The sequence below is a fragment of the Penicillium samsonianum genome (assembly GCF_028829775.1).
Source record: "Penicillium samsonianum strain IBT 33392 chromosome Unknown utg000002l_segment0_segment0, whole genome shotgun sequence".
In the NCBI taxonomy this organism is placed as follows: Eukaryota; Fungi; Ascomycota; class Eurotiomycetes; order Eurotiales; family Aspergillaceae; genus Penicillium; species Penicillium samsonianum.
The window spans coordinates 346,176-372,128 of NW_026643260.1; the positions used below are offsets into that span (position 1 = coordinate 346,176).

The 25,953-nt window shown below is 49.0% G+C and overlaps 11 protein-coding genes across 11 annotated transcripts; 6 read left to right on the forward strand and 5 right to left on the reverse strand.

Moving 5' to 3' along the window:
* Positions 1–329: 329 nt before the first annotated feature.
* N7471_001985 (putative metalloproteinase) lies at positions 330–1,017 on the reverse strand (the record flags this gene model as incomplete). The annotated part of the gene is made up of 2 exons (XM_057274705.1): positions 330–361; positions 417–1,017. 2 exons carry the CDS (start codon positions 1,015–1,017, stop codon positions 330–332), a joined length of 633 nt encoding a protein of 210 aa, XP_057139343.1.
* Positions 1,018–3,240: 2,223 nt separating this feature from the next.
* Positions 3,241–4,977, forward strand: N7471_001986 (tetratricopeptide repeat protein; the record flags this gene model as incomplete). The annotated part of the gene is made up of 1 exon (XM_057274706.1): positions 3,241–4,977. The coding sequence occupies one exon, from the start codon at positions 3,241–3,243 to the stop codon at positions 4,975–4,977; it is 1,737 nt and encodes a 578-aa protein (XP_057139344.1).
* An 844-nt stretch (positions 4,978–5,821) lies between these two features.
* On the reverse strand, positions 5,822–6,279 carry N7471_001987 (RidA family protein; the record flags this gene model as incomplete). Its single annotated transcript, XM_057274707.1, has 2 exons — positions 5,822–6,147; positions 6,192–6,279. 2 exons carry the CDS (start codon positions 6,277–6,279, stop codon positions 5,822–5,824), a joined length of 414 nt encoding a protein of 137 aa, XP_057139345.1.
* A 257-nt stretch (positions 6,280–6,536) lies between these two features.
* Positions 6,537–7,370, forward strand: N7471_001988 (uncharacterized protein; the record flags this gene model as incomplete). Its single annotated transcript, XM_057274708.1, has 3 exons — positions 6,537–6,858; positions 6,911–7,221; positions 7,320–7,370. 3 exons carry the CDS (start codon positions 6,537–6,539, stop codon positions 7,368–7,370), a joined length of 684 nt encoding a protein of 227 aa, XP_057139346.1.
* A 725-nt stretch (positions 7,371–8,095) lies between these two features.
* N7471_001989 (histidine kinase osmosensor) lies at positions 8,096–12,279 on the reverse strand (the record flags this gene model as incomplete). The annotated part of the gene is made up of 3 exons (XM_057274709.1): positions 8,096–8,122; positions 8,199–11,900; positions 11,968–12,279. 3 exons carry the CDS (start codon positions 12,277–12,279, stop codon positions 8,096–8,098), a joined length of 4,041 nt encoding a protein of 1,346 aa, XP_057139347.1.
* A 40-nt stretch (positions 12,280–12,319) lies between these two features.
* Positions 12,320–12,568, forward strand: N7471_001990 (uncharacterized protein; the record flags this gene model as incomplete). The annotated part of the gene is made up of 1 exon (XM_057274710.1): positions 12,320–12,568. The coding sequence occupies one exon, from the start codon at positions 12,320–12,322 to the stop codon at positions 12,566–12,568; it is 249 nt and encodes an 82-aa protein (XP_057139348.1).
* Positions 12,569–14,550: 1,982 nt separating this feature from the next.
* On the forward strand, positions 14,551–15,636 carry N7471_001991 (ankyrin repeat domain-containing protein; the record flags this gene model as incomplete). Its single annotated transcript, XM_057274711.1, has 1 exon — positions 14,551–15,636. One exon carries the CDS (start codon positions 14,551–14,553, stop codon positions 15,634–15,636), a length of 1,086 nt encoding a protein of 361 aa, XP_057139349.1.
* Positions 15,637–16,508: 872 nt separating this feature from the next.
* N7471_001992 (uncharacterized protein) lies at positions 16,509–17,343 on the forward strand (the record flags this gene model as incomplete). Its single annotated transcript, XM_057274712.1, has 2 exons — positions 16,509–16,551; positions 16,934–17,343. The coding sequence occupies 2 exons, from the start codon at positions 16,509–16,511 to the stop codon at positions 17,341–17,343; spliced, it is 453 nt and encodes a 150-aa protein (XP_057139350.1).
* Positions 17,344–17,542: 199 nt separating this feature from the next.
* Positions 17,543–19,861, reverse strand: N7471_001993 (putative plasma membrane antiporter). The gene is made up of 9 exons (XM_057274713.1): positions 19,609–19,861; positions 19,490–19,558; positions 19,334–19,440; positions 19,114–19,287; positions 18,655–19,061; positions 18,555–18,603; positions 18,139–18,505; positions 17,989–18,090; positions 17,543–17,938 (listed from the first exon to the last, which is right to left on the reverse strand). Exons 1-9 carry the CDS (start codon positions 19,661–19,663, stop codon positions 17,562–17,564), a joined length of 1,707 nt encoding a protein of 568 aa, XP_057139351.1. The 5' UTR covers positions 19,664–19,861; the 3' UTR covers positions 17,543–17,561.
* A 932-nt stretch (positions 19,862–20,793) lies between these two features.
* N7471_001994 (Pyridoxal phosphate-dependent transferase major region subdomain 1) lies at positions 20,794–22,509 on the forward strand (the record flags this gene model as incomplete). Its single annotated transcript, XM_057274714.1, has 5 exons — positions 20,794–20,981; positions 21,039–21,066; positions 21,117–21,743; positions 21,804–22,342; positions 22,407–22,509. The coding sequence occupies 5 exons, from the start codon at positions 20,794–20,796 to the stop codon at positions 22,507–22,509; spliced, it is 1,485 nt and encodes a 494-aa protein (XP_057139352.1).
* Positions 22,510–22,834: 325 nt separating this feature from the next.
* Positions 22,835–25,401, reverse strand: N7471_001995 (uncharacterized protein; the record flags this gene model as incomplete). Its single annotated transcript, XM_057274715.1, has 4 exons — positions 22,835–22,936; positions 22,988–23,080; positions 23,135–24,754; positions 24,802–25,401. The coding sequence occupies 4 exons, from the start codon at positions 25,399–25,401 to the stop codon at positions 22,835–22,837; spliced, it is 2,415 nt and encodes an 804-aa protein (XP_057139353.1).
* Between the last annotated feature and the right edge of the window lie 552 nt (positions 25,402–25,953).

Below are 25,953 nucleotides of genomic sequence, written 5' to 3' on the forward strand. Positions count from 1 at the left end.
ACGAAACTCCTAGTATGTTACGGTATACAAAGTGTGTGCACGGTACTCAGAGAGAGATTGAGCTGAAATATGATCACTAGATCTTTTACTTTCGCGGACAATGCATATATATGGTAATGATAGAATTTCTTTGTACTAAGACTCAGGAGGCTCGTGAATGTATACTACAGCGGTCGGATGCGAGTCGACCCGGCATCGCCTTTCTGACGAAATGAATGAGACCTGACCACTAAGCATAATCAAATGCAACCTCGATTCCACTCCTGACACCGCATTAACCTCGATAATCAACGCTCTATGACACATTTTCTGTCCTCAAAGGAAACTGCTTAGTAGGTGATATCGCAGTTGAGGAAAGCCGCTTAGCAACAACGTTAGTAATACACCTTTTCCGTGGAAACAATGGAGAAACTTACATTTGGAGAAGAAAGCATAGCTCTCAGCATTTTCAAGAGCGGAAGAAGAGCTCAAACCATGCACTGCATCATAGCCATACGTCTCAGGACCGAAGATGCCCTTGGTATGAGACATCTCGTGCAAGCTAGAGGTAGCCTGATCCAGAACATCGCAGGTGTTCGACCAGGCAGGGAACTTGGTGAAGTACGCAGGGCAGGTCCGGATTCTTCCGTAGGTTCCGTCTGTCTCGCCGTAGGCAGTCATGGTGAAAGAGTGGTTGTCAACGCAGTTGATGCCATCCGGAGTGCAGTAGTAGCTCACAACACCCTGGTTCCAGCTCGTGGCCTCTGTGGCAATCTTGTCCAAGACACCCGCTACGCGGTTGCGGGACTGGGCGTTATTGGTCTTGAAGAAGCTCTGGAAGAGGTTGTATGAGTAGTCGGATTCGCTGCGGATGAGGTTGGCGCCGGCTTGGGCCATCTTTGCAGCCTGGGCGAGTGCGTTGTTGATAATTTGCGCTCTCTCACCAGAGCAGTTTTCGAGTGTAGCGCGCGTCTCGAGAGGGCTGGCAACGGCGCCTACGATAAGAGGCAGAGCGACAAGGGCCTGGAAGAAACGCATTTTGATGAATAGGATCAAGGGTGATTTGGTAATGGAAACAGAAGTATAATTATGGCAAAAGATTGGATAAGACGTAATGGTTGAGAGCCACCAGGCCTTACTTAGGACGAGAGTATGGGAGGTAGAAAGAAAGACTTTTGTTAAGGATAATACTATCGACTGGGCGACCGTACATCGATCTTTTATATCAACTTAGAACAGCCTGTTAGTTTGTCCCTGACAGACACAGCTCTAGCCGTTTCATTATGTTCCATTGATCTGATCTGTCTCTAGATTTTCGTCCCTTGTTTCACCATCTCAGTGCCGATCGTGCCAATAGATGCCGTAAGAAGGCACCAAGAACCATGTCAAACCCACCAGCCCTATGATTGAGTCGTGCCTGCTGCCAAGAACTTAGACAAAATCCTCAAACAGTTGATGGGGACTCCTGTCACGAACAGTGTGGGTCATACGAGGAATCAAAGCAGATCCCTATAGCCTTGTGATGTACTCCGTAGTTTTGCTTTCACATCCTGTACTCACTCCACTTCAGCCATGTTTCATCATTTTCGCTGTAACCCTCACGATACCAGCCAAGACTCCCCTGATTCAGAAACCATAGTCCCGCCACGCCACGGATGAGGGCTTCACGCCGTGGCAGCCCTAAATTAGAATGAAGTATTCCTAGTCTCCTAAACCACTGCTTAACTAAGCGGGGACAAGATTGGTTTACAGATGCGAGGCAAGAAACTAGCGCGTCCCCGCAAAATGTGGAATGCCTACCGGGATTAAAAAGAATTCCAGCCTCTAAGATCTCTTATATAAGTTGTTCAGGGACAGTGTCAGTGTTCTAGATTGGCACTTTATTTGAAACCCTTATTGACTAATATGTACCCCGTACTAGTAAAGGGAACTAGTTAAGGGTTGCCAGTCTGAAACAGTTAATTTATAGTTTAGTCAATTTTAGTGTTATATATAGATTTTGATTTTAAAAATCTCTCAGTTATCGCCAACTAGGTTGGAGTCGGGATCAAGCTTGTATGAAAGTACATCATAACCCATTTATGGGTTATGGCGCAGTCTATACTGGGTGAAGACTGGAGAGAAAGTCTCTGAAGCTTTGAATCACGATCCACTCGCCCCCTTTTCCTTCCAGACCGCTGGAAAAGTGACAGCAATATCACTCAAATTAGCCCTAGACTAGGCCGCTAGACTACGCCGAATCAGAATCTTAAAAGAAGGAAATTGGCATCTCAGAAATTTTTGATTTGCTTTGCGAACAGAAAATTCGGCTTTCGGTACTTTCGGCTCGGAATGCCAATTCCACTCCCCGATATTCCCGAGCCTATAGAGCATAAGGAACTCCACATTCGGATTATTGGGTCTGGAAGCTCCAGGTTTCTATCCAAGAGGAGAGTGTCTAATCGAAGTATGTCAATTTCATGCTTCACCGATCGCTTACCGATGGGTTAGTATACACTAAAAAGGCGCGCAAGATAGGGAAAAGCATCCCCCATTACTACAAAGTATATATTTACTTCCCCACGCTGATTTTTCGCCCCAATTTTCCACGGGCATCAGAGTCGAATTGGCACCCGGATAGTGCTGGGGCAGTTTTGTGGGAGAGTTATCAAGCCGTGGAAAATCCAGCCTTTGATTTTCATGTTCGAAGCTTGAAGAATTGGACAATGTCTCCAGAATTCCATTATTATTTCCCAGGCATCATTAGCTAACATTTTCATATTCTGCATGTTGTTACGAGATGTTGTATATGTTGCTACTATTAACCCGGATCTTGTACATATAGAATGCTACCACTAACCCACACCATCGCCGACCCCCTCATATTGATTCGCTTGGCGTCACTGAGATTGACGCCCAGAGGGAAGATAATCCCCACCAGAACCTAGGTTGAAGCGAAAACTTACGCGCTCGAATGACCATACTGCGAAGAAGAGCCATATAAGACCAAACGCCCACAACAGTAGACCTGAAAAGAGTCCCATATTGTAGAATAAAGTCCGGTCACCTGCATGTTTTGTATTTGGTCGCCGAAGCTGCGGGTCCCCTACTCGCCGATGTACCTACAACGTAGGTATGTACCTATTACCGAAAAGGGTAAAGATTTCCGATCTGGAGTTGCGCATTGACATTGTGAAACCGAGTTATATTTAGAAATGCTAGTTGCATCGTTAGAGCCATTTCCCGCACCTCTCAGAAAACGACTCACCTCGGCTCTCTTGAATGTCGGCCCTCAGTCATATGCGCGAACTCAACATGTCGGAAGATCCATACTATGATCTCGGGTCATATCAACTGCCCGTGAAGACAAACTCTCCAGAATGTCAAGTCTGGTTTGATCGCGGATATCGTTGGGCCCAGGGTTTCAATCATGGAGAAGCTGCCCGATGCTTCAAGAACGCAATTGCACATGACGAAACTTGTGCCATGGCATACTGGGGTCTTTCCTATGCCCTAGGACCTAACTACAACAAGGCCTGGATTCGATTTGATCGCTCCGACTTGCTTGAATCGACCACCGAAGCCCGGCACCTTCTTCAGAAGGCGGAAACATGCACTACTCCAGAAACCCCGATGGAGTTTGCTCTAATTAAGGCTCTGAAGGCTCGATTTCCACAATCCGAAGTGATACCCGAGGATCTTGGCTCTCTGGATCGAAGTTACGGGGAGGCTATGCGTGCTGTGTATGAACAGTTTTCGGATGATTTGGATATTGCCGCTCTCACGGCAGAAGCCTTGATGTGTTTCACTCCGCGTGGTCTATGGAACCTTGATACAGGAAAGCCCACCGGTTATCATACTGTACTGGCTCGTGAGATAATAGAGAGGGCGATGACCCTTCCAACGGGCGCAGAACATCCCGCGTTATGCCATCTGTATATTCATTTGATGGAGATGTCACCTAACCCAGAAATCGCCTTGCCAGCAGCTGATCGGCTACGCTTTTTAATGCCCGATGCATCCCATATGCTGCATATGCCGACACACATCGATATCGCTTGTGGCGATTATCGTAGAGCTGTGGACTCAAATCACCAAGCTATGCTTTCCGATGATAAGTTCTTTGCCCGCACAGAAGGATCCAATATCTACAAGTTATATCGGGCGCATAACATCTACGTGAAACTGTATAGCGCCTTGATTTCTGGCCGCTCGCAGGAAGCACTCTCTGCGGCATATCGTCTGCCTGGAATACTTACCACCGAGGTGCTTTCTATTTCTAGTCCTCCGATGGCAGATTGGGCCGAAAGCTTTCTCGGCGCGATTGTACATGTTTTAGTCCGATTTGGTCACTGGAGGGAAATCCTTCAAGATCTTCCGGTACCAGAGGACAAGCAGCTGTACTGTTCCACAACAAGTATGATCTATTATGGCCGAGCTATTGCACTTGCGGTACTTGGTCGGGTTGATGAAGCAAAGCTCGAACAAGCCAAGTTTGAGGCGGCGAGAGCCCTTGTGCCGAGAACCCGTCTTAATAGCCTACCGACTGTGGAGGCCGATGTACTGAATGTTGCATCGGCTATGCTACAAGGCGAGATCCAGTATAGAGAGGGAAATTTCGATGTTGCATTTCGCCGTTTGCGAGAGGCTGTCGCTCTGGAAGATAGTCTCCCTTATTCCGACCCTCCGCCTTGGATGCAGCCAGCCCGACATGCGTTGGGCGCCTTACTCTTAGAACAAGGTCATCTCGAGGAAGCAGAGCTAGTATATCGAGAGGATCTTGGACTGAGCGATAGTCTACCCAAGCGCAAAGCAAGATTGAACAATGTTTGGGGTCTTCATGGTCTTCATGAATGCTTGACCAAGACCGGGAAAATTGGAGAGGCAAAAATCATCGGCATCCAGAAAGATCTAGCTTTGGCCTCCGCAGACGTTGGCATTGTTGCTTCATGTTTCTGTCGTCTTTCTACTCAGGGAACGGATGGTTCCCAGCCCGAGAAATCAGAATGCTGCGCCTGAAAGATTCGGGAAAGTCGGGAGTTTGATATCTAGTCGTACCAGTTGGGTTACTGTAGCGGAATTCTAGTCTGTGGGAAATAACACCACGACTAGCTGATCTTCGTCACTTCTTGAAGTGAGCCTGATTTGACCGGCGTCCACTATCATGGAATTAGTGCCTGAATCTTGGGCTCATTCTTAGTCGCACCAAGCATAGTCGCATGCGAGAACATGGAAGTAGTAACTTACCACTAATAACTGATTGATTGTATTGAATCACACATATCTTTGGATTTTGCATATCAAGTCGGTCAAATTTGCAACTCTGGTGTTGACCCAAAGTTATTTCAAGCTACCCTCGATGTAGCATGTTATTCTCCTTGATTTGGTTTTCCTTGTCTTATTATTCCGAGATCTGGTGGTCGTGCCGCGGTTTTTCAACCCGATGGACGCCAGGCCACCGAGGCGACAGACCCCAACTTCGATTGGACCCTCTACTGCGACATCGATCTCGGTCAGATTGACTATGCAAAGGCCATTGCGGACCCCGTTGGTCACTATTCGCGCCCCGATATGCTCCGCCTTCTTGTCGATGACAACCAAAGAACTACGTCGTAAAAGTTGCTCACGACCAATCTCCTGGAATTGCCATGACCCCAGCTAAGACCATCACTGAGATGCACAAGACGCTTCAGGAGTTTGACTGTGGGAAGCAGAGACAGAAGGAAGCCTTATAACTTCGGCACGGTGTGCATGAACACCCACTTAGAAGCGATTGTCAGTGGCCTCGGAAATAGCTAGCAGGTGCACATTTTATCAATTACACTCATTTGACCTTTGTATCTGCATATCTTTGGTAGCCCAGCTAATGCTCAACCGTAACCAACGCTATGCATTTGATTTCAACGATCATCTTCGGACTTGGCAGCTCCTTGACTCCGATCGCCGTCCTCGCTGGCGCCCTGTCAGTATCAGGGTAAAACTCATTCCACATCGCATTCATGCCAGCGTAATGCGCCTTAATGTGGGGGAGGAACACCGTTGCATCAATGATACTTTCGAGTCCGTTTCGGTCACCGGTGGCATGTTTGATGATAGCCTCGACGTTGCGAAGAATGGCCACAGTCTGCTCCCGGATGTCGAAGTCCAGAGTCCCGTCTTCATTTTCTTTGACGCCGGTGAATGTGCCGTCTGGACGCCTGCAGCCCGTATCGGATACATAGAGAGTGCGAAACTGGGTGGCGAGGGCGAGGCGGCCGTGAGGATAGTTGGCGAGGCCTGGATACCGGAAGGGACAATGACAGGGTCACCGTTGATTAACATGGCTAGTGCAGTAGAGAGATACGGATCTCGGGTGCAACCTTCTAATGGGCGGCTTATCAATTCCGAGGTTGGAGATGATCTTATATGATCTGTCAACTATAGGAATCGCCTTTCTGTATGCCTATCAGCTGATCGGCGTGAGATGGTAGTGCGGCGAACCTCAATTTTGCCGCCTTACGTAGTGTGCATATAGCCGAACTTGGAGGCTATAAAACACGAAAATAACCTGTGCTGCCCAACTATTCTAAAAGTCCATCATGGCAGAACTTTCGACATGCCTTCCATTGACCAGAGAGTCCACCCTCAAGGCCCATGAGCTGATCAAACCTTTTATCCACCGCACTCCGGTGCTCACAAGTAGGGCATTGAACCAGATGGCATCAACTCCTCGGGCTCGGGGAAAGGAAGATTGCCAGCCTGCAAAGCCGATCATCCGACTATGGTTCAAATGTGAGAACTTGCAGCGCGTAGGGGCTTTCAAAGCCCGCGGTGCATTCCACGCCATCGAGAGGCTGAAGCAGGATCCCAGCTTCATCAAGAGGGGCGGCATAGAAAAAGGAGTCGTAGGATTCAGTGCAGGTGAGAAGACCTCTATCTTCTTTATATCGCAGCACTAAGCCCATAATTGCAGGTAATCATGCCCAGGCGCTCGCTCTTGCTGCTAAGGAGAGTGGCATACCAGCGTACATTGTCATGCCTGACATTACGCGGCCGAACAAGATCGCATCTACGAAGGGCTATGGAGCCAACGTCATTGTCTGCCCACGGTTCGAGCGAGAGACTACCGCCGCCAAGATCGTTGCCGAGAAGGGTGCCCGTCTTGTGCCACCCTTCAATCATCCAGATGTCATCCTCGGACAGGCCACTGTCGGTCTGGAGCTCCAAGAGCAAGCTGACAATCTCGATGCCATCATCGCGCCTTGCAGCGTCTTAGCTTTTTTAGTAGTACCTATACTACTACCCTTATCGCCGCCTTTCTTACGCTTCTTTCCGGTACCGGATATACCCTTACTAGTATTACCGCTATCGCTATTAGCTAGTTTATTTCGATCCTTACTATCCGCGCGTCTCTTACCCTTCTTATTCTGTAGGGTAATAGGGCCGGCTATAGTGGCTATAGCCGTACTAAAAAGACTGGCCAAGATAAATGCAAGCTTTTGCACCGACACCACGGTTCACGCATGTCCGACAGGGACGACCATCACGGGAACAGCGTATCTTTCTGGCTCGGCATGGTTCGCAGCTAATGGGGAGACGTTTCTTCCCGGTCCCATGGGAAGATGATCTCATGAGGGGCGGAGAGGCTGAGAGTATAGACGTCGACTGAAGTGGCCTTTGTAGCGAGTTTTCCGATTATACTGTTGGGGGCTCTGTTAGGGGCTTTGATGAAACAATAGGCCATGGGCTGTAGAGAGCCACCAGGTAATTGAATATGCAGTGATACTGACGACAGTGATTGAGACGTGACGCTGGGTCCTGTGGACTGGTGGCTCTATAATATATGTAATTACTAGGCCTATCATTGTACGGGGCAGAGAGACAAAGAAGAAGTGTGAACCCAACCGGCCATGGCAAAAACGATGGAAGAAAGGTGATAATGAAGTACGCGGGTATGAGCAAATATAAGTGAAGTGGGAATAAAGCAGAAAATTCATGAGAGTTCCGTTTCGGCTTCACCACCTTGAAAAGAAAATGGGAATGATAACAAGAAGCACTCAACAGACTCATATGGACAGGGTATCAACAGGCCACACTAAAACCATCGGGCCAATCTGCAGGGCGGGAAAGTAAATGTTCAGGGTATGCAAACGAGAGCTCAGGTACTGTTGGAGCGCAGCAATGTCTATGATGAAAGAAGGAACGGTTAGCCAAGGGTTGATCCGGAACTTAGTCCTTCAACAACAGACATGGTAACGTACCCGATCATCGATCATCTCTTCATCTTTGTCTTCAGGCTCGGCGACACTACCACGGCCTATCGGGCCAGCAGTGGAGATTGCCCGGGTCTCCATGCTAGGCCGTGGTGGGGAGGGTAACCCTTGTTGTTTCTGTGACCGCTGCTGCTGATTTTGATTATCGGGGACAGATGAGTGGATGGGATGCATTTCTCCACTGCTCGAGATCCGAGATTCCTTGCTCTTCTCCAGCAGCGATCCACCAAGCGTTGCGCACTTGAGAATGGTCTGCATCATCTGGTTCTGCTTAAGTGGTTTGGACAGGTACTCGTCCATTTGAGCCTGGATACACTTCTCGCGATCACCCAGCATGGCGTGTGCAGTGAGTGCAATAATCGGGGTTCGCTGGAGACCACTCTCTCGTTCATACTCTCGAATCTTGCCAGTAGCCTCAAAACCACCCATGACGGGCATTTGAACATCCATCAAGATCACATCATAGCGGCGCTTCTTGACAGCCTCCACGGCCTCTAGACCGTTACCAACAACAAAGACGTTGTGGTTGTGCTTTTGGAGTATCTTCATGGCGAGTTGCTGGTTGACGTCGTTGTCCTCAGCAAGAAGGATGTCGAACGAGCGGGAGTTGTCGGTGGCGATCGGAGTCGACCGACCCTCCAATGCAGGAAGCATACTATTGCCCATATCAATAGGCTGGCAAGGCGTTGTCATATACGAGCTGATACCAAGATCCAAAGCGGACTTCAAGCTGACACAGACCAAAGGACACACCAAAACAATAGGGATATACTTAAACTCGTCGAATGTTCGCAGGATGCGAGCAGTGTCCACCGAGTCCACAATGATGACATCGTATGCATGACCAGACTCCTTTCCAGAGGGGTCTTGGATTTCAGGTGGTGGAACATGCTCTTCGTTGCGCACCACCAACGGCTCCAATTCGATCTGCTTGAGCATCTTCATGACATTAGTGGCTTGGGCACCGTTCTGGCCCTTGTCGATGAACAGCACCCAGTGATTCCTATATGGCAAGAGCTGAGAAGCAATAACGTTTAAGGACTGATCGGCGAGCTTCACGACGCAAGTGAAATGGAAGGTACTGCCGTGTCCGTACTCAGAGGTAACCCAAACGTCACCACCCATGAGATTGACTAGGCGTTTAGAGATTGACAGACCGAGACCGGTACCACCGAACCTGCGGGTGGTTGACCCATCGGCCTGTTGGAAGGTATCGAAGATCAAGTCCAATTTGTCCTCCTCGATTCCAATACCGGTGTCGGAGACGGAAAACTCAAAGGCATATTCGTTAGTGGTGCATTGCTCACGATCGGATTTACGGATCGTGAGCTTAACCTCACCGTGGTCAGTAAACTTGATAGCATTACCGACTAAGTTAAGAATAATCTGGCGCAGACGAAACGGATCGCCAATGACATAGTCGGGGACTGTGTTGTCGACCTGGTAAGTCAGGCTAAGGAATTTCTCATTCGCCTTCACAGCCAAAGTCTTAAGCGCATTGAATACGGTACCGCGCACGGTGAATGGAATGCTCTCAATGACCATCCGGTTGGCTTCAATCTTCGAAATATCGAGTATATCGTCAATGATTGTGAGCAAACTGTTGGCCAGATTGTGCACCACGTTCAGCATTTCCCGGGTATACGGCTTCAGGTCGTCGGTATCCAGCGTGAGCTGGGTCATACCAATGATACCGTTCATAGGAGTTCGGATCTCGTGGGACATATTGGCCAGGAACTCAGATTTGGTGCGATTAGCAAGCTCGGCAGCCTCCTTAGCGGCAGTGTTTCGTTGAATACTATCTCGTAGGTTGGAAACCATCTTATTGATCTTGCGCTTTAGTTCGTCCATTTCTCCCGAAGCGTTGACAGTGATGAGCTTGGTAAAATCACCATCCGTGGCGGCATTGGTAATTTCGCCAAATGCACGCACTTGGGATGTTAGGTTCTCGGCCATGGTGTTCACATCCTCCGTGATCTCCTTCCAGGTTCCTGCGATCCCTTCCACGTTGGCTTGACCACCCATCTTTCCATCGACGCCGACATCGCGAGCAACCTTCTTCAGTTCAGTAGCGAACTTGGCCAAACGACCCACCATGTGATTGATAGTCACTTTGAGGGTCAGCATCTCTCCTTGCGCGTGCACCTCAATCTTCTTGCTAAGATCACCCTTAGCAATAGCTTGCGTCACGTCCGAGATACTTCGCACTTGCGACGTCAAATTTTGCGCCATGGTGTTGACGTTATCGGTGAGATCCTTCCATTTTCCTTCCACATTATCCACCTTAGCTTGACCTCCTAGGGTACCATCGGTACCGACCTCACGCGCGACCTTGCTAACCTCGAAAGCAAACGTGTTAAGACGGTCCACCATGCCGTTGATGGTACTCTTCAGATCAAGCATCTCGCCCTGCACGTTGGCAGTGACCTTCTTGGTTAAATCGCCCTTGGCGACAGCCGTGGTGACGTCCGCAATCTCACGCACCTGAGTAGTTAGGTTGTTGGCCATACGGTTGACGTTCTCTGTAAGGTCTTTCCATGTGCCTTCCACATCATTCACGGTGGCCTGGCCACCTAGTACACCATCGGTACCGACCTCCTTGGCGATCTTGGTGACTTCCTGCGCGAACTGGCGTAGTTGGTCTACCATAGAATTGATGATATTCTTTAGCTCGGCAATTTCTCCTCGGCAGTTAGCTTGCACCTTCTGCGTCAGGTCACCCTTAGCGACGGCTTTGGTGACAGTGGCGAGATCACGCACTTGCGTGGTTAGATTATTGGCCATCGCGTTGACATTGACCGTAAGTTCGTTCCACATGCCCTGGACACCTTCAATTTGAGCTTGACCTCCTAGTACACCTTCCGTACCGACATCGCGCGCGACTCGTGTGACTTCCGTAGCGAATGTCCCGAGTTGATCCACCATAGTATTGATCGTCTGTTGCAGTTCCAAAATTTCACCCTGAGCGCGACTTTCGATCTTCTGACTCAGATCACCGTGGGCGACAGCAGTTGTGACAACCGCAATTTCTCGCACCTGATCCGTCAGGTTCTTAGCCATGATGTTGACGTTCTCCGTGAGCTCCTTCCAGATACCGTGGACACCAGTAATTTGAGCTTGACCGCCGAGTATACCCTCCGTTCCGACCTCGCGAGCGACTCGAGACACTTCGCTACCAAAGACTTGCAGTTGGTCCATCATGGTGTTGATCGTACGTTTGAACGTAACAATTTCCGGGTCCATCTCCAAGGGGTGGATCTGGACCTTCATAGAGAGATCACCGTTGGCGACTTGCGTGATGATGCCGCCGATTTCTCGCAAGGCTTTTTGGAAGGCCTCGTTGGCCTGCTGGTGCTTCCGGAGCTCCCGTTCGAGCAGAACGACATCCTCGTTTTCGACCTTGGTGAGCGCACGGCGGGTGTGCTCCTCCTGCTTCTGCAACTCGTCGCGAACCTGCGCTATGATATCCTTCTGGAAGCTGATCTCCTCGGCTTGCTTTTGCACATGATTGCGGAGGATGCTGATGTCTTCTTCGCGCACCACACGCGTTGCGCCGGTCTCATCCTCCTCGTCGGTGTCATCTTCGTCAAGGTCTCCAACCGGGGCGGATGGTTGGGGTGGATAAGGGAATTTCTCTTCAGGGCCCGACGGGGTCCGCTGTCGCCGATCGGGTTGATTTAGTTTTTGCTGCTGTGTAAGGCAATAAGAAGAGTCAGAACCTTGACCGGACAACAAGCGATCGAGCCCGAAAGTCCACAAAAAAATCAGGGTCATTCTCGTTGGATCCGATAGCAGACGGGGTGGTGTGCTGGGGATTGTCGGGGAGTTTGTGATGACTGACAGCTTGGAATTCCAGGTGGTGCACGCGGCGCATCAAGGCCTCCAACTCGGCTTCGAAGGCGACCTTTGCTGGGCTGGGTTCCTCGGCAAGTTTGGATGATTTGGCACCGTTGGTCGCGGGAAATTCGAAATCAAATGGGGGGGGGACAGAGCCCCTGGTGGGCTCGTCTCTAGCGAGAGACTGCAGCACCGCCGTCGCTGCCACGAGAGTCTCGTCCGCACCAGCCATTGTGCCCTAGCACCTTGTTAGTCGATCTTCCACGGTCGTGATGATATGCAGAACCCGAAACTGCGAGTCCCCGCGCCGTCTGTCCGGTCGTCCCGGCAAGATACGAATCCAGGGTGAAATGTCTCTCCTGATACCTCGAGGCGTTCGTGGGCCAGGATGGGAGCCATCTCCCAAGAAAAAAGAGTTCGGGACGGTCGAACGCCGAAGCGGAGTCAGGACAAGCACAACTTACTGGGACGGGTTCCTGACACGACAAATCCAGCAAGCCGGTTACAGTGACATGGGGTGATTCCACAGGAGTTCTTCGGGGACGGATGTGAGGGTATGATCCGGGGACGTCCCGACTCACTCGGGAAATCGGGGATGTCGAAAAGGAGACCCTGAAAGAGAGAGTTCGGGTATCCAAGGATATTCAGGATGAAGGGGGAGGGGAGGACAGCCGCCCCGCGGTAAGGCAGTTATGTAAGCGACGCGTTCTTTTGCGGGGGAAAAAGGCCGAAAAATGAGATAAAGTAGTTATGGGAGGAAAAAGGCAGTTGGTGATAAGGCAAATTAGGGTTCTCAGGGGTGGTAAAAGACAGGGCTCCAAAGTGGAGGAAGAGGGAGCCGATCAAATCAGAAAGGAGAAGAAGATTTCGAAAGGGGCGGCGATGCCGATGGCTGCTCAGATTTTTGGTTATTTTTTTTGGGAGAGGACGTGGAGAGATATTTTTAGGACGGTGTCTATTTGCAGAGCGGGCCCACGGGAGAACGCCGGCAGAGGCTTTCGGAGAGCAGTCCGATAGGAGAAGAGCGAATGCCCAGTGGTCGTCTCAGTGCGCCAAGTGGGGAAGCCCCTACAGGAGACTTCCTCACAATGTTAGGAAATAAGCTACGAATCCTACAGCTGAACATCATGAAATCGAGAGCGGTCATAGAAGCCCTGATCAACGATCACCAAAGTCAGAACCTTGACATTCTCCTCATTCAGGAACCGTCTATTACTGCATACCGGACACGCGTGAACCACACCGCATGGCGACTGTATCAAGCTACAGTAGAAGATGACTCCATCCGGTTCCGAAACCTCACCTATGTTAACCGCAAGCTTTCAACAGCTTCTCACCGGCAGGTGCAATGCAGTCACTCACACGTAACGGCGATCAAGATCTGGACCGCTGACCATCAGTTTCTGGTCTTCTCGGTCTACATCCCGCCGGTACCGATGCACACCCGACGAAGGATCGGCAGAAGAAACTCTGTCCGCGATCCACCACACGATCCAAACCACCACGCTCAGTGACAAAATACCCGCCACCAATCCAAACAAAGAAATCTTAGACGAGCGCGAACCACGTTCGACTCGCGTTCAGGAGCGTCGACCGCGGCGAAAGCGTTTTTAGTGGTCCTCTTAACGAACGGGCTCCACTTACCGATGGTCTGGAGAAAGATAGGGGTCGCTCTGTACCAATCATCGGGCTAGGTATGAGACATACAGTGACGCCTCATAAGTTTGGACACCATTCGCCCCATACCCCCCATTATTACCTAATATTCTGCCGACCAAAAACGTCTCCTATTCATCTAACCTCTAGCTAATATGGTTTATACTAACCCTGGTTTCTCAATAATAGCTCCCATACAATGCGGCATAGACCATATAATTAGGGGAAGACGCGCATTAAGGAGAAACTAGAGGTAGAAAAGCGTTTCAAGTAGGCGGTGAATGCGGTGTAAAGGTGGGGTCAACCAGGGGTGTCCAAACTTAAGAGGTGACTGTAAGGTTGATGTCTGTTGGAGCACCTGTTTTGATGGTATTGTTCTGTCACTCTGAAAAGCACTACTCATGCATTAGGGCCAGACCTGTATCTATAAAACTGCGTGTGTGACGCACACAATACAACCATCTTACACACACGGTACAAGAGTGTCCTTCCTGATCGACCATGGAAAACAGCCTCTTCGTGGGCCGCAAGTGGCGAGCAGTTGACTTTTTCACGAGGTGCCTGAGAAAGCTATCCAGTCACCGTGCCATGCCCACCCACACTGGTTTCGCACATATACTACAAGGGGCTAGTACTGGCATGTTACGACACTGGGTATTCCAAATTAGCCCTGTTTACCGTACAAAACAGTTGAGGTAGTATTCAGGAGCACTTCGACAAGCTGGGGAAACTGAAACTTCATTCATCCTTGAACATTGTTCCTCGTTGAATCATTTGCGTCGTTCGGCTTCCTAGTTGGACGTGTGAATTATATCTACTGTTTCCGTATCTCCGCGAAAGCGACATAATGAGAGTGTCTAGGGTAGGAGCCTATCTCCCTATCGAACTTACCCTACTTTCCGCCGAATATCTTATGCCTGTTGACCTGCTGTCTCTCTTATATGCGGCTCCTGGGCTCGCACGGGTCCTAACTTTTCAGCATACCACGCTTCAGGACGAAGGAGGGAAGTCGATCCTACATCTACTCGCGAGGGAGGGGGAGGGCGAATTGATGAAGCTACTGCTCACAAACGCCGGTATCAGGCCAGACCCGAAGGATAACTGTGGTCGGACGCCGTTATCCCATGCGGCTGGAGGTGGAGGAGGTGGATATGAAGCAGTGGTCAGGCTATTGCTAGACCGACAAGATGTCGAGGCGGACTCGAACGATAACGATGGGTTGACTCCGTTATCCTATGCGGCTCGAGGTGGATATAAAGCGGTGGTCAGGCTATTGCTAGACCGACAAGATGTCGAGGCGGACTCGAACGATAACGATGGGTTGACTCCGTTATCCTATGCGGCTCGAGGTGGACATGAAGCGGTGGTCAGGCTACTGCTGGTCCGACAAGATGTCGAGGCGGACTCGAACGATAACGATGGGTTGACTCCGTTATCCTATGCGGCTCGAGGTGGATATGAAGCGGTGGTCAGGCTATTGCTGGACCGACAAGATGTCGAGGCGGACTCGAAGGATAACTTGGGTCGGACACCGTTGTTATATGCGGCCTGGCGCGGACATGAAGCGGTGGTCAGGCTACTGCTGGACCGACAAGATGTCGAGGCGGACTCGAAGGCTAAATGGGGTCAGACACCGTTGTCCTTTGCGGCTGGAGGCGGACATGAAGCGGTGGTCAGGCTACTGCTGGACCGACAAGATGTTGAGGCGGACTCGAAGGATAACTCGGGTCGGACACCGTTGTTATATGCGGCCTGGCGCGGATATGAAGCGGTGGTCAGGCTACTGCTGGACCGACAAGATGTCGAGGCGGACTCGAAGGCTAACTGGGGTCGGACACCGTTATCCTGTGCGGCTGAAGGTGGACATGAAGCGGTGGTTAGGCTACTGCTGGACCGACAAGATGTCGAGGCGGACTCGAAGGATAACTGTTGAAGAGAGAAGCGCTCGATGGCAGTCTGACAAGCAGACGGGTCGAAATAGCGGAAGAATCGCACACTTCTGCAGTGTGTTACCAGCCAGTTCTTTAAACAAAAAGAGTGCATTCAACGAAAATACTAAGTACAGAGAGTAAAAGAAAAAGAAGAAGAGGATTGGTTGGCACAAGGTCCTTTGTGGGGCCTTGGTGCAAACCAATGCAAACATCATCCTCCAAGTGTCTTAACCCGGCAGGCGGTCAGCAACGGCAGAACTACAGTTGTCAACTCTAGATCGTGACAGATCTATCTTTACTTCATTATTACTATTTATAGCATTCATTCTTTATCTCTTCTAAAACATGAAACCACCTTTCATATACCCTCACGAATCGCTTAAGGACCAGGGGTATCCCTCAACTAGATCGAATTGCCGCATTACCCAACAAACTACGGAATCTCTAAAATTGCAACTTGTAAATGGTAGGTTGAGACAACCTATATAGGAGGGGAGATAATTGTAAAGGATAAGATGCTTTACAACCTAAGGCCACTCCATTGATATCTCAGGACCTTTGTATATAGAGTTCTTTCATCATTGCAGGGGTATGACAGCCACACTTCTTAGAAGAAGCATATGGAAGATACATGGAATCAGCATCGTCATCGTTATGCACACGATTCGGTAGAGAGATCTATACGAACCAGATCATCTCCATAACTTCCCCTTAGCAAGGATTAGTCTCTATATGAAGAATACAACTCGTTCTCCTCTCCATCACTGTATTACCTGCCTGACCAACAGGTGCTATCCTGAAAACTAGTATTCTTGACATGGAGCAATGCGGGTTGAGGGTCGGCTCCCAATTCCCTCTGAGAGAACCGACCCGCATGCGGGTCGGTTTTCAATTCCAGTTTGAGGGACTCGGTGCGGGTGAGGACGAGGTCTATATATACTTATAAAATACCTAATAGGGAAACCTATAAGACTATAGGACGAGTATCTTATATAGGCGGTATTCGCTATACGCGTACGGGAATATATAGTCTCGAAAAGAAGCCTATACTACCTTATATATAGGGTATACCTATAAATTATATCTAACGAAGGGGAATCCCTAGATATTCGTTCGCCTATAGATTAGGACGAGTAAGTACGGCTCCTCTTGATACCCGGTTAAAGGCGAACGAGCTACTTTTAGTCTACACTATTAAAAAGTAATAAGTTCGGGATATAGCGGTTAAAAAGAAGTATAAGAGTATATAGTTCGGGCCGTACGGAGGACTATTAGCAGGTACTGCGCTAAGCTGTGAAGGGACCTCCATTCGCGTCTTTGGCGCCGAGCCCGGGTTCGAGGGCGCTGATGACTGTCGACGCGGGTTCCTCACGGGCGAGAGGGTCACGAGCGTCAATACCGAAACCATCGCAGACGGACTAATCGGCGTTGTCGGCGAGATCCCCTGGAGTGTCATCTATGAGCGAAAGCTCGTTGATGGCATGTTTGCTGTGTCTGAAGAGCAGATTCTCGAGGCGACAAGGTTGATATTGGAGAGGCTTAAGATGGTGGTCGAGCCTGCTGCTGCGGTAACGCTGGCGGTGGCTTTGTATAATGAGGAGTTTAGGCAGATAGTGGAGAAGGAAGCAGGTGAGAAGGGTTGGGACTTGGGACTGATTTTGAGCGGTGGGAATGTTAGCGCTGAAGGGCTGGCAAAGCTGTTCGGATAGTTATGCATTTTAGTAAGGAATCAATCTATGGCATATGGAAAGATTGATAAATTAAAACCTCTATGGACAGAATCAACTAATGTTGCATAGCCTACAGGAAAGTCACAACGAAGCTATTTTGATTTTAGAGAAAAGCATTGATCTTCCTCATTTCATATTAAATTTTAAAATTAAAGAATGTCAAAGGATATTCATTTAATATACAAACCCCGTTATCATCAGACTACATTTCTGGCAGATACACTCTGCTCCAGTTCTCGCGACGAACCTTTCGTCGATGCCCTTTCCAGCGAGCACCTATAGCTAGTTTCCCCACTGCGTAGCATCATCGTGTCTGTTCCCTCGCGGTGCTGATAACCCTGATCAGAATAAGGGCGCTGCTTCGAGGCACAGGAAAACCGGTTGTTTAATATGACAGAGTGGCCACGGCGGTCCACCACGCTGTTATTAGGAACAGGCTCATTTTCAGACAGAAGAATAATTTCTACCGGGCGGTCTTGAATAGTAGGGACTTTAAACCACTGGTAGAGGCAATTCAGGACTGGTATAGACAGCCCGTGGATGACAATAGAGAAGAAGACAAGCCAATATACGACTAAAATTCAAGGTCAGTATACATTATCATTAAGTAGGAGGATGTCGTACCTGGGATCATAGTTGCAGTCAAGTTGTTGATCTCTTTATCACTCTCTCCAGGATCCGGTAACAATCGTCGCGCATACCCGACATACGAAATAGCGCCAAGTCCTAAAACCGGTAAGCACTGCACTTTAACATAAAGTCTAGGCCACATACCAATTGGGGCAAAGTATCCCATGAACAAGGCCTCTTTCCAATTTTCGCAGACCTTAGGCATGAATCGATACCCCATCATGATCGCCGGGATCCGGCGGAATATCAAAATCAAAAACCCGAGCCCGACCAGTCGAGCGATAGTGATTCCATTCTGACTAGACATGTGGAGTTGGTCCCATGGCATGGTAGCACCGAGGAACATGAACGTTCCAATGTTCAAGATGTTTTCGATTGTGGAATTGAAGGAGTCATGTCTCTCTTCGACTTCGAAGTGGTAAGACCCATCCCAGTTCAATGCACAGCCCGCAACAAAGCAGGCGAGGGTTTCGTCAGAGCCAAAGCAACCGCATGTACCGACGATAAATAACTGCAAGTCATCTTAGCATATGTTTAACTGTTTCTCAAGAATAACTTACACCCATCGCAACAGGATATGAGAAGAAGCTCTCCTTGTCAATCCAACGCCTGCATATATCATTAGCCAGTTTTTCAAACCGATAGCATATATGTACATACCTTTTTGAGGCTAAGTTCAGGGCTTTTCGGCTCAAGAACCCGACCAGCGCACCATACCCAGCACCCATGACCAGCATGTACAGCACTCCCTCAACAGCCCAATGTGCCAAAGCTCGACCGACGTCTCCACCAAATCGACCCGTATCTGGCTCACCAATCCAATCTCGACTCTGTTTCCCAAGACCACCTTTTACTGTCTCCATATCTGGGGTGTCGGCATAACGAACAAGGGCAATGGACAGAAGCAAAAATGGAAACCCGAACCCGTCATTCCCACCTGCCTCGGCTGAAATAAATTCTCGAAGATGTCGTCGAACATATTGATCTGCGAAGGGGCCCTTGGCGATAGCCTGTGAGAGGACCGGGTCGATACATATGACACATGACCCGATGATGAGAGAAGTCAACTGCATGGAGGTTAGTGGCAGTGTGTTGTTGGAGATAAGAAGATTCACGAACAAACGATAGATTGGGGATCATTAATTTGATACATGCCGACGTCATCAGCCACTGGATCGTCATCAATGGCAGCAGGCAAATGGTGAGTTCGACCAGATGAAGCCGAATATATCGTTTCGGTAGCTCATAGCCGACTTTGACCATAGCGATGCCAATCACCAGTCGAGTCAATCCCTTGTATAATTAGCTTGATAATGTTGTTTGCGGCGAAAAGACTTACATAGGCAATGTCACCACTATCGCTGTCGGTATCTCCTCCCCACTGACTGACATTGATCAACTTCGCACCGAAGGGTCCTATGACCGCCCCGACTATGAATGATGGTACTAAATATTATCAGCGACCGATATTCAATGAGATTGAGAGACGCCATACAAGCTTCACCAAGATACCATCTCTGCTTGACTTTCACAGCGATAAACCCAAAGATCAAGACGTATATTCCTAAAACTATTAATCGGAGGGAATAACAGGCATAGCACTTCAGGCCTTACCTGATAACGAGAGGACAACATTAAGACTACTAATATCCAGAATTGGGTGCAGCATCCTGTTCCCGCAAGCGAAGAACTGGTATTGCTATGAACAGAATACAGAATGGTGATACGGACATTTGTAAATCGCACGAATGTCGACATGACAATTTCATTGAAGAATGCTCCCTTTTCCATGTCTGAGCCTACGCGAGGTCTTATCTTGTTGGCCTCATCGGCGGCTTGCATAGATCCCGGAGCAAGGGATGTGCTTTGTGTACGTGTCATACCCATATAGGGAGTAATTACTTATTAAGAAATACATCGAATTGCGTCAAATGAATATCATAAGTTTCATTCTCACAAAAAGTTGGACAGAAAATAGGGGATTATACGATGTTTGCCACTCCTAGATATCCAATGGATGGAAGCCACAGTAAAATGAATTTATACTATAAACTTAACGAGCTCTATGGTCTTGTATTAATAGTTCAATAATTTGCTGCCTAACATACTAAGTGTAAAAAGCATTTGATCAATACTCCGTACAAAGTACATTATTGTGCTGCGCCACCCTCATTTTCGGCCTTCGGACCGCCGCACCCGCGAAGGTGGGAACGTTTCCTTGCGAGTCAGGGGCTAATTAACCAGAGAGGAAAACCTGCCGCTTCTAGGCTTCGTTCATAAATGTGGCAAAGCAAGTTTGTTACGGAGTATGTATATACTTGCACTATCTATAAGCATCCCTGTCCAACAATCCAGGGCCAGAATGTTTCGAATTTTAGAACAAGGGATGATAGCAGGGATCATTTCCAATTCTACTAGGGTGTAACAAGGAGTTTAAAATGTATGTCTATGCTAATGTTTCTTTCTAGAAGGTCTTGGCTTGTTTTACATGGAATGGAATATTCGGATATAGATAGCCTCGAGAATAGCGTCAAATAAGTACAGTGATGTTCATCACGTTGTCACTTATATACCTCAAGCTACAGAAAGGAACAACCCAACTTGAAACGGTGCCCAAGCCCCTTTTTTCACTATAGCGCTGATCATGATATCTGGTGTAAATGCCTCATAATTCTATCACGCGATTTAGCTATGAGATATTTTTCCAGCACGCAACGACTTGTGAGAAAGAATATATAACCAAGAAAGTCTTGCTACTTAATCAGTATTCTAATTTGAATCTACGTATTTCATTGCACAATGGGTTCTATAGAAGAATTATCCAAGCAGCTCTCTGAGCAGACAAGCGACTGCTCTTATGTCTATGGTTCCCGGTTCGCTACCAGGCCTTTGCCATCGCATCAATTTCCAGATGGAGGGATGCCAAAAGATGTGGCGTACCAGCTGATCAAAGATGACTTGGCCCTGGATGGTCAGCCAACATTGAAGTGATTATACTATTTCTCAAATACCCGAAAACTAAACTGATATATTGTTCCATATAGCCTCGCTAGTTTTGTGACTACATACATGGTATTTCAAAGTTTTCCTCTTATACCTGACCGACATTAACGCTACAACAGGAAGACGAAGCCCTCAAACTCCTCGCCGAATCATCAAACAAGAACATCATCGACCACGAAGAATACCCCAAATCCGTCGAAATCGAGCACCGCTGTCTGAACATCCTCGCCGACCTATTCCACTCCCCAGTCTCCGACGGAGCTCCAACCGCCTTTGGCACATCATGCATTGGGTCTTCCGAAGCTATCATGATCGCAACCCTAGCCATGAAGAAGCGCTGGGAAATCACCCGCAAAGCCCAGGGGAAAGATGCCACCAACCCAAACATCATCATGAGTAGCGGCGTACAAGTCTGCTGGGAAAAGGCAGCCAGATACTTCGATATCGCCGAGAAGCTAGTTCCATGTACCGAGACGCGATACGTGATTGACCCCGTTCAAGCAGTCGACATGGTCGATGAGAACACCATCGGAATCTGCGCGATTCTTGGAACGACATACACGGGCCAGTACGAAGACGTACAAGCTATCAGTCAACTCCTCATTGAGAAAGGACTGGACACACCTATCCACGTAGACGCAGCCAGTGGTGGATTTGTGGCACCGTTTGTGAACCCGGATCTAGTATGGGATTTCAAACTACCCAACGTCGTCTCGATCAACGTCTCTGGGCATAAGTACGGCCTTGTAAGTACATTCATTGATCATCCCCAATTCCAATACAACTCAATATGCTAATCTCTACAGGTCTACCCCGGCATCGGCTGGGCCCTCTGGCGATCACCAGAGTACCTCCCCGAAGACCTAATCTTCAACATCGACTACCTAGGCGCCGAGCAACTCAACTTCACAATGAACTTCTCCAAACCAGCATCCCACATCATAGCCCAGTACTACCAACTCATCCGACTAGGCCGAAGCGGGTACACAAGCATCATGAAAAACCTCACGAAAACAGCAGACTACCTCACCAGCCAGTTGCAAGAAATGGGCTTCATAATTATGAGTGAAGGGGCTGGGCAGGGGCTACCGGTCGTGGCGTTTAGGTTGAGTCCAACGCAGAACATCTTCATCGACGAGTGGGTGCTTGCGCGGAAACTGCGCGAGAGAGGGTGGATTGTGCCTGCTTATACTATGGCTGCCGATTGTCAGACGATGGGGATGATGAGAGCTGTTGTCAGGACGGATTTCAGTATGGGACGGTGTGTGAGTTTGGTGCGGGATATACATGATGCGTTGGGGGATTTGGCGGGTTTGGAGATTCAGAATATTCAGCGGTATCAGGCGTGAGTATACTTCTTTCGGGCTTGACCTATGAGAGGATTTCTGCTAATCCTTTTTATTGAATAGGCTGGTTCAGAGTTATGTTTCGATTTCGAGGAAGAATTGTGTGGATCGGGCTTGTTCGCGGATTGTCAGCCAGGAAATGGGGAAAGAGATAGAGAGGTTTTGAGGCTTGAATTGGTTTGTTCGTTCTATAGAGGTATATAGGTTGTAGATGTTTACTTGTTTTCTAATTTAAGTCTGTATTAAAAGAGGTCTGTAGGAGACATGTCGAAATGCATAGGACGTATATCGTCGTAGGAAGAAGCGCGATAGGCAACTGCAGGAGACCATAACAAAACTAACTTGAATGTTCCACTTATGGCCTAGGGAGGCTAAATTCTTGTTCTGACAAAAGGAATATCTATTTGGTCAAGAGAGTGGAGTTTGAGAAGGAGAGGAGCAGAGATAATATCACAGGGCATCAAGCGCATTAAAATAAGGGGATACATAATTCATGAGAATGTCGGAAGGTTACCAGGCAAGTCGGCATCCCAATCCCACAACTCCGGGCCAGTGTAATCCAATCCATCGAACCAGCCCCCTAGATCCATTGGCTGCGAAAGGTCAGCATAGCCCCAAACAGCATGCGAGGAACAATAACTTACCGTAAAATCACTAAAGTCAGTCGATAGAAGCGATGCAGGATCAATATCACTCGGTGTAGCCGAGGCTGGAGTTGTCCCCGAAGGAATGGAGGTCTGAACAGGGATGTTAGGTATGGCAGACACACAGCTGTAAGCGGAGATACCCACCTGAACGGGGCGATTATCAACACTAATCTTAGCCTCCTGATATGTAAGACCATTCAAGATCGCCCTGCAAATGCGAACGGCCCTCTTCGAGGCCGTATCAACATTACACAAAGGATCCTCACCCTTCACGCGCGATTTGACCGAAGCAAGGATAATATTCAAAAAGAAGTAGGGCTTGCACCCCTTCCCGCCGGGACCAATGCGTCTCCCGAAATTATCGGCGGTGCGCTCGACAGCCTGCATCATCACGCCTTGCTGGGACTGAATCATGCTCATGAGCACGCTGGAGTTGACACCGTCCATCACAGATGTCGCAGACGTACTCATTTCATTGGCCTGGAGGGACAGCTCCACGCAGGCGGTGATTGCGGCGTGGAAGGTTTCATCGCGGAACATACCACTTCCCAGCTGGGTGATATGCGGGTAGAGGATGTCCTCTGTCGAAAGGGGGAGTTCCATCTGGGAGAGAATGCCGAGGGATTCTTCGAGGCAGATTTTGCGGGAGTAGGAGCATTTGGGTAGGCGGACGACACTGAGTGAGAAGGGGCGGTGGAGGGCGAGGAGGAATTTTCGCATGATGAAGAGATGCAGGGATTGGGCGAATCGGTGACGTCCTGATTCTCCCGGGGCGATACTCGGGCCGTTGTCGTCAAATAGGGAGGATGCATGTTGCATGGAGCGGGAGAGTTCATCGCCCATTCGCAGGGCATCGTCGTAGGATAGATTAAATCGGAGACTGTTGATTTTCTTGGCGATTCGATATCGCAGTTGGAGGGTCTTGGTGAGGAGAGTTTGGTAGAAGTTTTGGGTATAAAGGGCAGTACTGAGTGGAGCAGGGTTATTCTCCATGTCCGGTATCAAGTCCGCGTCGTCCCAATTGGACGGTGGATCGCAGTCGCATTCGTCTAGGTCAACTGACGGCGGAACGCCGCGGTCGAGAGAGATCTTGAGGTCCAGCTCGACGATAGTTGCCCAAAGACGACGGCGCAGTTCAGAGTAGAATGGTCGAGCCTTGCGGAAGCGAGTCGGATCGCGATGCAGACCCATTGTCGTCGCAGACCGAATCAGCGATCCGGCTGAGGCCCAGGCTACATCCCCATCGCTGGCGACTCCGAGGCGAGCTACTAGAAGAAGAGTTTGTGTCTGCAGCATTCGGAAGTCAATATCCGGGCTCACAAATGTGCACGAAATATATGACTGAACAGCCATGATCCACTTCATGGCCGGTTTCTGGAATACGTCTCGGTCGTCTTGACCTGGAGGTGAAACATAGAAGCAACTGCCAGCAGCCATCACGGCGAGTAACTGAGCGACGAAAGCCATGTCGGTTGGCTGGGTATTGCCCCAGTAATCAGCATACTGTCTCAAGAAAGTCGGCGTGTGCAAGATTCGATATGTCGTCTCGAAAGTGTCGAGATACAGCTGAAGCAGGTGGTCTGCAACATTTCGCTGAGGAACCATTTCATTAAGCTTGAAAGCCTGCTCGCGAAACTCGCGCTGATGATCCTGTGTCTCGCGCGACCAAAGCTCCGTCTTGAACTGTTTCATATCAGAGTACTCTTTATCCTTTCCCTCTCCGCGGCAATGACCACGGCGCATAAAGGAACCAATATCTTTAAACTACATCTAATTAGCATCAATCACACAATACAAGGAAGGATACTCACGAATGAAACAGTAGTGGTATAATGACTGCGACCGAAATAACGAGTCTTAGTCTTCTTCCCGCGGAAGCTCGAATCCGGCAAGAATCGCACGCGGTCATCAACACCAACATTCTCAGAACTATTGGCTGTGTCGACTTCAGAAAAGACATCACAAACCGAGGTCTCAGGCGTCTGAAGATGAGTCGACTTGCCGAGCGAACTCTCCAGAACATGCAGCCGACTCCGGAGTTCATGCAGCTCATCGGGACGACCACGCTTCGAAATACGATTTGAAGTCGAATTCGGCCCCAATTTCGAGTCAAAGACGAACATCCCACTTTTCCGGCCGGACTGCTCTTCCATACCACCATATGGCAATTGCGGGGGTGACATGCGTCGCTGAGAAGATTCGGATACAAGATCAGGCTGGGCTCCAACAAAAACGCATTGGGCTGTTGTCTTTGAGCGCACGCATTGCCCGCAGGGCAGAGAGCGGTCACATTTTAATTTGCGCTTGCGACAGACTGTACAAGACAGGGGCGGGCGGCGACGGCGCTGTGGAGCGCGAGATTGATTTTCCATCTCTTCATGATCTGGAGAAAGGTGGTGATGGTTTTCCATTTTCAGGGTTGTCGAGTGATTCTGATTTCAGATTGATTTTCCTTTGTTCGTCACAGGATGTCCTTGCGACGGCGCTAGACATGGGGTGAGACGTTGGTGCCTTGTCGGAGATAGGGCGCCTTTCCGGATTACCTAGCTACATATGTATTCCACGACGTCTCGGAAAATACGTGTCTGACTGTTAATTGACAGATGGCGTTTGAAACGGTGACACGAGGGCTTATTTGACATATATGTAGGTTTCCAAGCTGCTTACTCGATACAGAATGTCCGAGTCCCGGAGATACTCTTTCCGGTGATTGAGGTATTATCTCCGAGAGATGCTGATTGATAACCAAGTCAAGCTTTGCCAATGTGACTCATTGCGTATTCGGCTTGAAATCTGCATGTGTCCATGGTTTCATTAATTAAAATAGATAATCATCCTCTCTGTACGGATAAAAGGCAAAATGACTCGAGACTCACTTGGAGTCACGTGGTCTGGGTTGGGTTTGAGCCTTGAAGATCAGGCATTAGATTTTACTTGATTGCATAATATTAACGGCGGGCCAG

Excerpts from the sequence above, each read along its gene's own strand:
- N7471_001993 (XM_057274713.1), bottom strand. The coding sequence starts at position 19,663 with ATGCTGCACCCAATTCTGGATATTAGTAGTCTTAATGTTGTCCTCTCG. Across the intron at positions 18,506-18,554 it reads CATATCCTGTTGCGATGGGT|TTATTTATCGTCGGTACATG; the intron begins GTAAGTTATTCT and ends GATGACTTGCAG. Across the intron at positions 17,939-17,988 it reads GACTGCAACTATGATCCCAG|TCGTATATTGGCTTGTCTTC; the intron begins GTACGACATCCT and ends CTTGAATTTTAG.